Genomic DNA, 15153 nt, shown 5'->3' with positions numbered 1-15153 from the left:
CCTTCCAACTCTGTTATTCTGAAGTACTGTATTCTGAAGATTTACCAGATTGTCCTTCGTTGCTGCTTAAACTGAGTTATGCAATTCAGTAGACACACAACACCTTTGGCATAAAGAAATGGCTGTTTTGAATGTATTGCTTCATGTAATTCTGTTCTGCTCCTCTGCCAAGATAGTTCTGGAGTTCCAAAAGTGTCTTAAAATCAATCAAATAGAAAAAGATTCTCTGAGTCTGTTGATAGTCTCTTTGGCTTGGGATTCATTTCCCCCTGTCATCATTGGTCTTAATTAGTTCCAGGGAAAAGATAGAGCAAGCATCTTCCCATGCTGTTGTTGATTCTTCAGAAACTAATAATAGAAGCTTTTGACCTGGTTTTATCTCAATCTTAAATGCTTTTGGTTTAATTGCAGTTACTTTGGAAGGCTTTTTTTGTGCTTAAAGATTTTAGCCTTCCATATATCATTTATGAGATTTCTGCTTACATGCTGCTTGGTGCTGTGGTAGATTTTGGAAAATATGCATGGTATAAAAGCATACTCATATGAATAAAATTAGTAAGTGAGTACTAAATGTAGCAATCTAGTTTAGAAGATTCTTCTTGGAAACTGCTCGTTCATCTTGATTCACACTGCATATTCTAGTTCAACCAGGGGAATGAATATTTGTAAAACATTTTTATGCTAGATTGGTATGTTAACTTATTTGTGTGGCAGATGTAATAAAAAGACAAAGTACAACAGGGGTGGGCAGGAGGGGTGAAAAATATGTACGATGGTGGTTGCAACTGCATGATTGAAGCTCCTCCACTTTTTACATGCTATGGCGCATTTTATAGCATGTGTAAAAACACTATGGCTTTAATTACACAGTTCACGGCTGCCATTTTGACACACACACACCCATGGATGCCTCCTGCATTTGGAAATGCTTATTAAGTACAGTATAAGGGTAAAGTCTCTACCAAGAGTTTGAAACCTTCATTTTTATGTTTTACTTTTCTGTCTTTCTTGGCAGTGTAGTGTGAAAGGACCAATTAATAGGATTCTTGCTAGCAACCTTGAAAGAAAGGTAATATTCTATTACTTTTGTTTTCTTCCAGGAATCTTAAAAAAATTTAAATGCTATAATTTTTCAGTATACCCTTTGTGTAAAGATGAAATAAAAAAGCCAACTTCCATCAGTATCTACTTCCATGAAAATGGTACGTATATACAGTGGTTCTGGACTGATAGGGAGTGAATTCATAACAGCTTTAGCTAAGAAGCTTGCATGGATATGTTGTTCCACAGAAATTTCTTTTCCCAATTTATAACAAGGGATTAACAAATAAAAAGGAAGTCTGAACTTGCTTACCTCTTTGAAAATAGTGGAGGGTCACTGAGCAAAAGCTTTGGTGGGCAATAGCATTCAAACAAAAGTGTTACCTCCATCATACATGAGACTTACCTGTCACATTTCAGTATCAGCCACCTTTAAGGCAAGAATTTTCCCAAATTTTCCATTTTAGTCTCTTTTTTATATATATTAGTATTATCTTCCTGGGCCAGTGGTCTATGTTGTTCTGCATATATATGGTACATGCCATTTCCAAAGTATCAAAATTCTGTTGCTTGCCATGGGCAGTTTTTGGGAAGAACTATTTTCTAATTAACTGCTAAGATATTTTGAAACTGTTAAAGTTATTCTGTATGATTTAGTCCCATCTAGTGGTCCTGACCCTGAACTGGAAAATGTTGGTAAAGATTATGCCACCATAAAATGGAAAGAAATTCCAAAATCAAAAAGGAATGGTGTGATTATTAACTATACTATAATATATGAAACAGACAACAAACTACTGGGTATGTATGCAAACTGAAACAAAAGTACAGCCATTGTCAATGCTTTAACTTCAGAGGTCTGCTTCCTTAGTCTCAGATAGCCTTTATTTAAACTTGGTGCTAACTGTTTTAAAATCATTTCTCTTAGTACCTCTGACTTTGCCTCTGTCTGTCTGTCTGTGTGTCTGTCTCATCTAATTATCTTTGTATAACTATTTAATCCTAAATCTGTCCTAGAGATATACTCTGCTTTCTCATCTCTACTGACCATAAGGCAGAAGAGGCTGTACACGTACCCCATTAGGGTACATCACAGCCTGGAATAATTTGAGTCAGCTTCTTCCAATTCTTTTTGTATTATGTTCTTTGCTTCTTTAATATATTTCCTATTATCTTTGGTTTCCTAAACTTTTTTAAAGCTTGTAGGAAAGGTGTTTGTTGTTACTAAAGGATGGTCCTAGTCTACTCTAAATGGCAAACTGAGTACCTCTACTGAAAAATACCTAGCTTTATATCTCCAAAGTGCTTTTTCAAAAGACAACTGGATCCTATTTTTTGGGACAGCCATGACCTGGATGACTGAGAATTTCCCCAGAGCCCTGTCATAATATAATGTCATTATATAATGATGTATAGTTGTGGCATTATTTTACCCTATTGCTTAGCTGCTTTTCCCAAGGGGTGCCCAGTAAAAAATAATTATAGGAGGAGGCTATCATTAGTTAAATCTACTAGGTTAGACTAGGATACCCTTGTCCATTCAAAATGAAAGGTTTTTGATGGCTCACAGTGTTTATAATAAATGCAATATGGTTGCATGCTATTGCAATGACTTGAGCAGAGTAGAAAGGGAGCTTCATTATAAACAATTATATCATAGTTAAATCAGAAAAGATAAGCTCAGCTGTCAAATTCAGATCATGATGCAGAAATACAGAATCAGTGCTGGAGTACCTCAGTGCTTTGTGAAAGTGCCTCAATTGTCACTTTGTTCAAGCACACAATATTAGCAAACCAATAGCATTTCCACCTTTGAAGTTAGCAAATCAGCAAATCATGTAGGGAATTGAATTTCATTTTCTGAACCTCTTTGCTGCTATCTAATGCAGAGGTCCCCAACCTTTTGGGCACCAGGGACTGGTTCCATGGAGTGAGGTTTTTCCGCAGACTGGAGGGGGCGTGGTTTTGTGTGCTGCCTGCATCCTATGGATGGGGCTTTGCTTGTTTGTGAGGACAGGTTGCTGGCATGCCGTGGCCTGGTACTGGTCCATGGACCGGGGGTTGGGGACCCCTGATCTATTGGTTAACTGGATTTTTTTTAATCCAGATTTTGTAGCCCTAACAATGGCTGAATCCATCTCCCCAGGGATGTAACAATTAATAGGCATGACATCAAAATTCCAATGAAGATAATTGCAAGGACAACATATGCTATGCTTGGCGGGGGGGGAGGGGCAAGAAGGGCAAACAAAATAAATGCCAGATTCCAAATATTTTAGGACAGGAGTCCCAGTGATGCAATAATTAAATGACTAATTCTAAGTGATGATTTTGTGAAATTATCTTATTTTGAAAATATCTATTGGGAAATAAAATAGCTCTGAAGAAGTCTTATCAGCCAACCTGAAGGGGTGCTATTGATCGTGCTCAATTTAGTAGAAAGACAGGGTGCAAATAAAATCATTTTTTAAAAAGGTGTTTCTGTGCGCGCACAAACATCTTCCAATTAGATATCATGGAAGAATGGCTGAAGGGATAGTAGTTGTGAATATCCTGCTCCAGTGTAAACTCAATAGGATATTACTTACAGCACTTAAGTGCTCACAATATGCTTTTCCAATCTGTGCTCTCTAAATAAATACATGAGCTGCTCTTTTCAGTAGCTGGGAAGCCAAAAGCTATGGCTCACACTGCCTCCCTGTTGATTGGCTTTATACTTTGGAAATGTTTCAGAGAGTGGTGGTTAAAAACAAAGAAGAATGAAAGGCAGAGAAAAGAAATGACCTATAGAAAGATTTTTTTAGACATAATTGCTGAGGGCCTTTTTCCTCCTTTTATTATAAACCATATAGAGTGTGAAACAGCATAAAAACACTTGGAATGAATGAAACAATGAAAGAGGCTTGAAGGGATGGGTGAAATGACCACTTAACCTTCCATTTATGTCTTAATAGAAGAAACTGTGGATGGCAGTATCTTGAAATACAAACTTAAGTCTTTGCAACCCCTCACCAATTACAAAGTTTGGATTAAGGCAAACACCACCATTGGAGGAACAACTGGAAGTCAACTGTCCTTTTTTACTGTACTACTTAGTAAGTTATTCAAGGCAAATATTTTTTCTCTTCATATATCATTTTTGCTTAAGACATGTTTGCGTTGTTTTTAACTAGAAAGAATCCAATGACTTTAGATGTGTGAAAATGAGATAATGCCAATTTTCTTCTGCCATTGGAAAAGCTAAAAACATTAAACATTAAACTTTTAGAATTTAATGACCTCTAAAGATTCTGTAGAATAGTTATATTATTTTAGTCATGATAACCAGATGAAACAATTCAAAGTAAGGAGAAGCCAGAGCCATATCCTTAGCTCACTTATCTGTACAAATATTTATTTCTCTCTTTCTTGGATGCAGTCTCATGGAATCAATCCCACCGATTTCATTGATCCCTATGTCTAAAATATCACTTGAAACTTGACACTTGAAACTATTTGGAATTTGACATTTTAATTTGCTTGCCCCCTCCTCTAGGTACAACAGACATTATCCTTGCAGCTATCTTCATTGGAATATTCATGACATGCCTCTTAAGTTTTGGACTATTATGGGCTTTAAAATATAAAATGTGAGTATATTTTTAAATGATTGAAAATGAAATATCAAAAAACAATAATATGGTCCAGGCATCTATACAAGTATTTGTTTTGGCTAATATATAATCTAATACATAATCTCAGTCTCCAGTAATTCAAGGTTGTTGGCACTTTTTTTTTTACTTTTCTTCCATCTGTGAAAGTGCTGAGATTATTTTTCATCTATCTGACTTTGTGAACTGAACACTGCTTAAATTGCTGGGTTTAGTTGAGGCTATGTGACAAGACTTTTTGCAAATCAAAATGCAACCTCTTTGCCATTCCCCCTTTCATTAGTTACATGAAACTCCTTCTTAACACAATCTAAAGATTTCATTTTTCTCCAGATGGCTGCAGTTTTCTACTGAAGGAGCTTTGAATGATTCAATACTTTATATTCCCCAAACACAGCATTCCCGTATCCAACTTCCCTTGCCCAAATATTGGGTTCCTTATGTTATATACAAGATAATTTTAGAGCTAGCTTTAAGCAGGAATCAGGTGAAGTCTCCCCTTCCATATTCATTGGCACAGTGTCTTGAAATTATTTGAACATCTTCAGAATGTTGGACCATTGCATACATTTCCTCCAAACCTAAACATATCTTATCTTATTTTAATGTTATGTTATGAGTAATAATAATAATAAAAATAACATGTTGTTGTTATATTATGTTATATTTAATATATTATCAAGAAGGTAATACAAGTACCCAAAGTTCCCTCAGAATAGTCTCAACATCCCAAATGTTTCAGTTTAGGGAAGGGGACCTTTGTTTATTTAATAAAAAGGTTTATATGGATATCCAACTCACTCACAACTACTCAGAGTGGCTTATAAAGATAAGATCCCAAATTCAAAACCAAAACAATCCCATCTCTCCCCTCCCCATGACAACATTCAGATAAGCTACTTCATGGTCTCCGTATCAGACTGGGATCCCCAGGCCCGCAGACAAAGGGCCAGACTAACAAGATGGGGGCCAGTCTTATTTCTGGAGAGATAATATTCCACAAGGAGGGAACTGCTATGGAAAAGCGCCTTCTTCGTCCCACTAAATGGACCTCCTTAATGGGGGACCCATCCTGACTCCTCAGTTTAATATGCTGGGTAGATGTAACTAGGAAGAGACAGTCCTTCAAATAATTTGGTCCATAGGACTTTAAAGGTGATAACCAACACCTTTAATTAGACCTGGAAGCAAATCAGCAACTAATACAGCTTCCACAAGAGGGGTGACATGTGCAAATCTAGACTTGCACAAAGCCATGCAGGCCACTGCATTTTGAATCAACTGAAGTTTCCAATTACTTTTCAAGGGCAGCCCCATGTAAAGCATGTTTACTCATCCTCATTTAGAGTGCCATGTAGACATAAGCAACCATCTGAGTATTTACTCTTCCTGTTGCTGCCATTTTAATGTGGACAGTAACAGCAGTAGAATTATATGTTTTTCTCCCCCCCCCATCTACTATACATTCTGTTTGCTGATGGTTATTTCCATTTTCATTAATAAAGGAAGCTTAAATTCTTAGAATCTGCATTTTTCCTGTCTCCAACAGAAAGAGGTGACTAGGGTGTGGATGAGCATGGGCTGTTGGTCCAGGAAAGGATATAATTGATGCACAATCTACAATTGTGCAAAGGCCCTCCTAGCCATGAGTGCCACCCACTCCTCGAACAGGAGTGGCAAGTCCAGGAAAACCCCCAGATTAAGTACCAGGAACATCTGGGGCAGTGCAACTTCATCCAGCATCAAAGATGACAATTCTCTATAAACCAAAGAACACAATCCCAAAACCATTCTGTTTTGCTAGGGTTCAGTTTCAGCTCATTGCTCCTCATCCAGACTTTAACAGCCTAAAGAGGGAAGTTGTGGCATCGTTTAACTCAACGTGGACTGAGATATACAGCTGAGTATCATCATCATGGCAATAGAAGAAGGGGACGACAGAGAATGAGATGGCTGGATGGAGTCACTGAAGCAGTAGGTGTGAATTTAAATGGACTCCAGAAGATGGTAGAGGACAGGAAGACCTGGAGAAACGTTGTCCATGGGGTCGCGATGGGTCGGACACGACTTTGCAATTAACAACAACAATCATCATCATACTGATAATATGTCATCTCATAGGGACGGCTGATCTTACCAGAATCTTCGTGTAGACATCAAATAGAAATGTTCTAAACCTGTAAAAATCCATAAAGCGGGGACTGAAGTCTCTTGGTTTCATTCTTGAGATATCATCAAATACAAGTATTGGAGAACTAAATCAGTTTGCTTTTGTTTTATCAGGATAAAACGAATTTGCTGGCCTCAGATTCCACATCCTGTAATAGCAAGTTGTCCTGCTGTATCTCAGGTAAGGACTGGGCAGACTGTGAGAAATTGATTGTCATGGCCCAGAACTTTCCCTAGTCTTTGTGCAACATGAATCTCCTTGAGTAATAACAGCCATGGACTTAACTTTGTTAAACCTTCTTCATCTCTGACATTTCGGATTCAATACTATTGGAGATAATTGAAAAAAAATGTGCAATATTGCATAGAAAAAATAGCTAATGTAATGTAAACTGTACAGCTAATAGCTAAGTGTAATGTACACCACTGTAAATAATGAGCCTCCAATTCATTTTTAACCATAACTATCACAGTCTATTAGCCAAAAAATGTCCCTTGTCAGCCCTTGAAATATAGTATGTAGCCATGAGATTAGATCCATTGAGGAAATAGTCCCTAATTTTTGCATTGGTTATCCTTAGTGATGCTGCCACTGCCCATTCTTCTTCCTCTACCTTGCCATCCTTCTGTAAATACAATTTGTCTTTAGATCCAAGAGTGAGCTTGCAGTATCTTCTGTTCTGGCCACATTAACTAAATTGCGTGCTGAAGCTGGTGAACACATGAAAGAATGACCATATTACGTAAACAATTAGAGGGCAGAAAAAAATCTATCAATAGTTTGCTTGCCTGATTGAATGAAGAAGCAATGGCTCATAGGATACAACCATCTGAGTAGTTACTCTTTTTTCTGAGGTTACCACATCCATGTGGACAGTAACAGCAGTACAATTATTTATTTTTCTTATTTTTCTCCTATGTACATCCTCTTTGCTGATGGTTATTTTCATTTTCACTAGTAAAGGAAGCTTAAATTCTTAGAATCTGCATTTTTCGTGTCTTCAACAGAAATTCATATTGGGGAACTCATCTTCTGAGGATGACATCAATATTTTGAAAATTGATACTTGCAATGAGAATGAATTGCCATTGCTGAATCCTGAAAACCGCTTCAAACAAGCAAATATTACTGCGGAAATTAAGGTTGCTGGTCAAGGGACTTTTTGCAGTGGAGAATACAAAGCTCTAGAATTTTTTCTCTCAGTATCATCTTTGAACCATGACTTCAAGAATCAAACATTTCTAACTACAAGAAGGCATTCTGAAAGTTCTGCAAAAGAAGAAATGCAATATCAGGAAAATTTACAGGAGAAAACTGAATTTAATTCATATTTGAAAAACTCTATTCAAGAGAGTTCCTGGATTGCGAGAATGTAGACAAAATACAAAATAAATTGAAACCCAGCATGCTTCTTTGGACTGTTGTAGTGCTGAGGATCCTTATGTAGCACCAGATACAGTTAAATTACTCTCAAAGTATTAATTACAATTTTTTTTAAAAAAATAAATAAATTATGGGGCACCCTGCTTGTAACTGCTGTTTTACTAAACAATGAGCATGTAAGTTCTGCACGTTTTTTAAATTATTGCATAAATTTGTTTCAGACTTGATTATTAGGTAGGTATAAAACATTCACACCAGGGTGTCATGTTTCATGCTTGCTCTGTTTCCTAATAAAATATAGTGATAGGTTGAATAGAAAAAAGTGGTCTGAGAAACTTTGGATATAGAAGAAAATGCTGTTAGGAGTTGCACAGTATCACATATCCTTACTTTTTGACCCAAAGAGCTGAAAATATACTTTTCCTACTTAAACAATTTGTTAAGGCATCAGGCTAGAACCTAGGAGACTGTGAGTATTAGCCCTTCCTTTGACCATCATTCTCTGTCATCCCAGCCCACTTCAAATGGTTGTTGTGGATAAAATAGGAGGAGTTGTTTATAAAAGAATAAAGGCAGAATAAAGTATAATAAAAAATAAAATATATTTGTTGGATATGCTTTTGTTGCAAATATGGTCAAAGCTATGCCTTCTTAAAATTTTTGATATCACAGATCTCAAATATGTTACATGTGGAGGGGAAAATGAAGTCATATAATTGTCAATCGAAACAATTGAATGTGTTGTAAAGATTAGTATAAAAAGGTTATGTAGAAATAAATATAAATATATAAAGGCTTTGTATCATTTGTATTTGTACTTAGTGGTTGAAATGTTTTCATTCTGTCAAAAAATGTAAATCTAGAAAGGTCACTTTAAAGAGTTCATATTTTATATAATGTCAGAGTTCAAGATTTCTTGGGTAAAAGTTGTTTCTATTGATGCCATAATGCTTTTGCCTGAATAAATGGTTCTCAGAAGTGTCAGTCTCTCTCTCTTAAACTATTTCATAATTTACCCAGTGTTGAGATAAACTAGAGTTTCTTGGAACAGAAAGTTTAGAAGAAAAAACTTGAAATGGTTGCAATGAAGTGATAAGGGTATTTAGAAGCTATGCTTTTGCCTGATTAGGTGGTTCTCAAAAGTGTTAATCTCTCTGTATGTTACACTATTTCATAATCTACCCAGCGCTGAGATGAATTAGATTTTCTTGGAACAGAAAGATTAGAAGAAAAAAGAAGAAAGAAGTCAAATGATTGCAATGAAGTGATAAGGGTGTTTAAAAGTTCTGAAGTAGCTAAGAAACTACTATCAAATCTTCTTGGGATTTTTTTTTCACCTGACAAAGCACTTCCTTATTTTGCATATTACTTACTGCACTGCTGGACACATCTGATATGAGGATCTGTTAATAGCTTTCAAATGTATAGAATTGTGACCATGACATAAATATGACTTTGTTCCTGATAAGAGGAGAAAGGATAAGATCTGAATTCTCCATCCCACAGAGACTGATTGCACAAAGCATTGCAGAAATGTTCAGTGTGGCACGTAAAATATCCCCACTATCTGCCAAGGAATGATTTATGTATTTTAGATTACATATCCTTGTCAGTTTTTGTTGAGCACATAAATGCTGGTTTTGACCAAATGTATTTCATCTTTTTTTTTTTCTCTTTTGGCTGACTTTGAGGAACTAGATGGAATTCTTAATAATAATAATAATAATAATAATAATAATAATAATAATAATAATAATAATAATAATAGTAAAGTTGGAAGGGACCTTGGAGGTCATCTAGTCCAACCCCCTGCTCGGGCAGGAAACCCTACACCATTTCGGACAAATGGCTGTCCAGTCTCTTCTTAAAAACTTCCAGTGTTGGAGCATTTACTGCTTCTGGAGGCAAGCTGTTCCACTGATTAATTGTTCTCACTGTCAGGAAGTTTCTCCTTAGTTCTAGGTTGCTTCTCTCCTTGATTAGTTTCCACCCGTTGCTTCTTGTCCTGCCTTCAGGTGCTTTGGAAAATAGCTTAATTCCCTCTTCTTTATGGCAGCCCCTGAGATATTGGAATACTGCTATCATGTCCCCCCTTGTCCTTCTCTTCGTTAAACTAGACATACCCAATTCTAGCAACCGTTCCTTATATGTTTTAGCCTCCAGTCCCCTAATCATCTTTGTTGCTCTTCTCTGTACTCTTTCTAGAGTCTCAACATCTTTTTACATCGTGGTGACCAAAACTGGATGCAGTATTCCAAGTGTGGCCTTACCAAGGCATTGAAGAGTGGTATTAATACTTCACGTGATCTTGATTCTATCCCTCTGTTAATGCAGCCTAGCACTGTGTTGGCCTTTTTGGCAGCTGCAGCACACTGCTGGCTCATATTTAGGTGATTGTCTACTAGGACTCCGAGGTCCCTCTCACAGTTACTACTATTGAGCATGGTGCCACCTATGCTGTACTTGTGCATTTGGTTTTTCTTGCCTAAATGTAGAACCTTGCTTTTTTCACCATTGAATTTCATTTTGTTAGTTAGTGCCCAGTGTTCAAGTCTGTCCAGATCCTTCTGTATCTTAAGCCTGTCTTCTGGAGTGTTGGCTATTCCTGCCAGCTTGGTGTCTGCAAATTTGATGAGTTCCCCATCTATCCCTTTATCCAAATTGTTGATGAAGATGTTGAAGAGTACTGGGCCTAGAATAGAGCCCTGGGGCACCCCACTACACACTTCCCTTCATATAGATGCAGTTCCATTGAGGACCACTCGCTGAGTATGGCCAGTCAGCCAGCTATGGATCCATCTGGTGGTGATTCTGTCTACCCCACATTTTTCTGTCTTATCAAGTAGTCTTCTTTGTGTTTTTTTGTGTGAGCAAAAGATGGGTTTGACACATACAAAGGGGCAGCATTAGGGATCTTCTATAACAAGTCACTTTCCTTCAGATCTAAATACATATTTCTTGATGATAACTAGAGAAAAACTCATATGCAATTTTCCTAATTCCTCTGTATAGGTTGTGTAGTCCTTAAATGCTAAGTTCAAAATTATGTAGAATCATAATCCACTGAATAGATGTACACTTTGAAAGTCTATGCAGCCCTGATCCCCGCTGGATAAATCACAAGAGTAATTCAAGTCCCGCATGCTATAGAAATAATAGTCATCTATTCCATAGCCCAGTTTGGAAAAAATATGCCAATAAGGTCGATAGTTTGCATCTTCAAATGCTGTTTTTATACATAGCATTGACTGAAGAGACATACTTGTTTTGATATATGTTTATTTTGGAGATTTTAAATCTATCTGACTCCAAGTTGACTCTAGGCATTTTATATCAAATAAGAATATAAAACAACAATGATAATAAACACAATAAGAAAATCTCAGGTGCTGTATAAGAATGCTCCATCTAACAAGAAACATCACCAATAGGACTCTACCAACAGCCTACCTCAAGGCTTGGAAGAACAGACATGTTTTTAAAACCTTTTGGATTATCATCAAGATGAGATGAAGATTAACTGTTTCTAAAATTTGTAACTTTAAAGTAGTGGATGAAATATTGTCACAATGCCATCTTCTATCCTGCTACTCTGTTATAAAACTATGAGATTGTTTCTAACCTATGTGACTTGTGTCTTTTATTCTTAGATTACAACTGGAGTTATGTTTACGCCTTCTTGCCAGTAATATAAAATGAAGCAAGATCATTTTTCAACTGAGATATTGGATGTAGCATTAACATCCTGCAAAATATTGAATAATACAATAGCGTCTTATAAATACTTCATGTTCTTAGGCTCATTAGGAATATTAGATTTACATCAGGTAATTAAATAGTAATGGGAGAATGTCATTCTTAAACTCACATTGTGTGAGTTTTCCTTCATTTTTTTACTTTTGCCAACGTTGTTATTATTAGCAGATTAAGTTGTTTAGCAGGACCCATTTGGAAACCAGGCAATTATATATTTTTCTCTTAGGTAGCATTTAAGCTTTTAAAAAGTTACACACTAAATAAAATAATTTCCACACAATTAATATATTCATATATGAAATATTTTAGCCTATTAAGGTCTAAGTGTTGTGTGCAAGGGGATGAAGAAGGCTCATAATGAAGAATTGGTAGGAGTTGAAAGTTACTTGATGACACATAGTGACTCAATCAGTCAGTCAATCAATCTGTTTTGATTTAGTGTTCCTAAGCTTGTTAATATGGGGAAAGTTTAAAAGATGCTATCGTGAAATATGTTAATGTAACATGAACTATATTCTAAAAATTTGAAAATTATCTATTTATGAAGAAGTCTGGATTTATTAAGCTTGGGCTAAGGTTAAACAGGTAGAATATAGTTCAGTTGAAGACTGCCATACTAATTTAAAAATTTGCATTGATTAAATGTTGCATAGTTTCCATTTTTTTAATTCATTGTTTAAAAACATATTTTTCTTAAGTATAATAAATAATAACAATAATAATAAAAAATTGGAAGGGACCTTGGAGGTCATCTAGTCCAATCCCCTGCTCAGGCAGGAAACCCTATACCATTTCAGACAAATGGCTGTCTCTTCTTAAAAACTTCCAGTGTTGGAGCATTCACAACTTCTGGAGGCAGGTTGTTCCACTGATTATTTGTTCTGTCAGAAAATTTCTCCTTAGTTGTAGGTTGCTTCTCTCCTTGATTAGTTTCCATCCGTTGCTTATATATGTATATTATGTTCCTTTGTTAGTTTTTTCTTTTTTCAGTTTCTTCATGCTTATAAGCAAAATTGAAACAAAACAAAAATACTTTTATCATTTTCCTTGGTAATCTCTAGACTATGGAATGTCCTCCTAGTTATGATTGGATTATGCCTGGCCTTTTTCATTCTCCCAGGCCTTTTGGTAATGCACTAAATATTGATTTTGTTTTAAAAAACTGCAGTTTTTTTCTTTGATGCCATTTTATTTTGCAAAACACTTTACCGTAGTATGTTTAACCAATTGTTTAAACCGTAAATCTGTTCCTTTTTAAATGGGAAGCAATATCAACATAATTTAAATAAAATAGCATTTGTCATTTGGTATAGCAGTATTCAGTGCATGCTTTTGCATATTATAGAAAGTTTTGTAAATTGTTTTTAGATTTTCCAGCTTCTAAAATAATGTGTCTTGATACATCCATACAGCTTTAATCTCTCCCACTATTTCACAAGCAAGGTGAATTATACTAGTAGTATAATTATTACATTAGCAAAAGTAATTTTTTTATTAGTGTAAAAATATCTGAAAAGAAAGCAATAGAAAAATACATGACAAATTATTTTTTTATTTTAAAAGCAATAAAAAAATTATAATGAAAAAAAGCAACAATACAAACAACATAATAGCTCTTTTAATAATTTTGTAATTGTTTATAGATGGATTTCAAAGAAATACCGTATATTCCGGTGTATAAGACGACTTTTGAGAGCGATGAAACAGCCTCCGAACTCGGGGGTCGTCTTATACGCCGAGTCATAACGTTTATTTATTTATTTATTATTTCCGGCGTATAAGATGACGTTCTAGGCATGCGACTCGGTGTCGATCATCTTATACGCCGGAAATGACGTTATTTCCGGCGTATAAGATGATCGACGCCGAGTCGCATGCCTAGAAAGTCGTCTTATATGCGACTCGGCGTCGATCGTCTTGCGACCCGGCGTCGAACTCGGGGGTCGTCTTATACGCCGGGTCGCCTAATACGCTGGCATATACGGTACATAAATGGCAACTCAGGGAAAAGATTGAAAGCTACAAATTCAAATGCCAACAAGTGTTTTCACATTTATATGGTAACAAACATGCATTCACATAATGAGGAAAGGGTATTAGGACAGCTTTATAGAAAGGTTAAAGGCTCTGATAACTGGTACGTTATACAAAATGAATTGGCTATAATGACCAGCAACAGGTAAAGAATCTGCAGATTTTTCAGATCAAATAATGAATAATGAATGTGTATACCAGGGGTCTTCAAACTTGGCCATTTTATGACTTGTGGACAGCCATGCACGCTAAGGAATTCTGGGAGTTGAAGTCTACAAGTCATAAAAAGGCCAAGTTTGAAGACCCCTGGTGTACACCTTCAATGCAACAACAGCAGCAGGATTGCCTTATTCATACTTTTAAGGTAGTTTTGCTTTCTTTTTTAATTTAACTCTTAGTTTCTTAGGCACCAGAAAACAACTTATACCAGAGATCCCCAACCTTTTGGGCACCAGGGACCGGTTCCGTGGAGTGAGTTTTTTCTGAGGACTGGAGGGAGCGTGGTTTTGTGTGCTGCCTGAATCCTGTGGATGGGGCTTTGTTTGTGTGGCCCAGTTGCTGGCATGCCGCAGCCCGGTACTGGTCCACTGACCAGGTTTGGGGACCCCTGACTTATACAATAGAGTTATAACTTAGGTCACTTAGAACATTCTCTTCCATTCATGGGCAGAGATACAATCAGCATTATGTGTCCACTGAAATTGTTAAAAAGATGAAGCAACTATTTCTGGCAATGGCAATGTGAACTCTTCCTAGTAACCAACTAATACCAGCACGTAAACAACATGTGCCAAATGCAAGCTCTTTCACTTCTTGCAAAAGTACAAAGAGGATTTCGGCTGCTGTAAATGTTCAGATAGATAACACACATTGTTAAAACATTTTGACTACTTTCAGTAAATTGCACTATTAATAGATTAACTCTAAACTGCAAATCAAATACAATACTTTTTAAAATGCGCAATTTCCTATTTCCTTAGTCTAAATCTAGGACTGAATGCTCTTCAACTATATTTGATAAATGTACGTGCTGTTTATAAGCTTCTATAAAGTATATCCTGAGTTCTATCCTAGTCCTTTCACATCAAGCCAACCCCTCATTTTTTGAACAATGCAGAT

The 15153-nt window shown here is 36.2% G+C and overlaps 1 protein-coding gene across 6 annotated transcripts in view; it reads left to right on the top strand.

The window, feature by feature from the left end:
• Nucleotides 1-9222, top strand: part of IL31RA (interleukin 31 receptor A) — a 35492-nt gene extending 26270 nt beyond the window's left edge. For all 6 annotated transcript variants that reach the window (XM_039355522.1, XM_039355512.1, XM_039355550.1 and 3 more), the window contains 6 exons: nt 1101-1202; nt 1699-1842; nt 3996-4136; nt 4577-4670; nt 6975-7041; nt 7869-9222. In XM_039355522.1, coding sequence (XP_039211456.1) covers nt 1101-1202; nt 1699-1842; nt 3996-4136; nt 4577-4670; nt 6975-7041; nt 7869-8237 — 917 coding nt within the window. In that variant the 3' untranslated portion in view covers nt 8238-9222. The remainder of the gene's footprint in view (nt 1-1100; nt 1203-1698; nt 1843-3995; nt 4137-4576; nt 4671-6974; nt 7042-7868) is intronic.
• The last annotated feature ends 5931 nt before the right edge of the window (nt 9223-15153 follow it).

The sequence above is a fragment of the Crotalus tigris genome, unplaced genomic scaffold, assembly GCF_016545835.1.
Source record: "Crotalus tigris isolate CLP2741 ecotype Arizona unplaced genomic scaffold, ASM1654583v1 scf7180000017571.3126492, whole genome shotgun sequence".
Lineage (NCBI taxonomy): Eukaryota > Metazoa > Chordata > Lepidosauria > Squamata > Viperidae > Crotalus > Crotalus tigris.
This window is presented reverse-complemented; position numbering and strand designations above follow the sequence as displayed.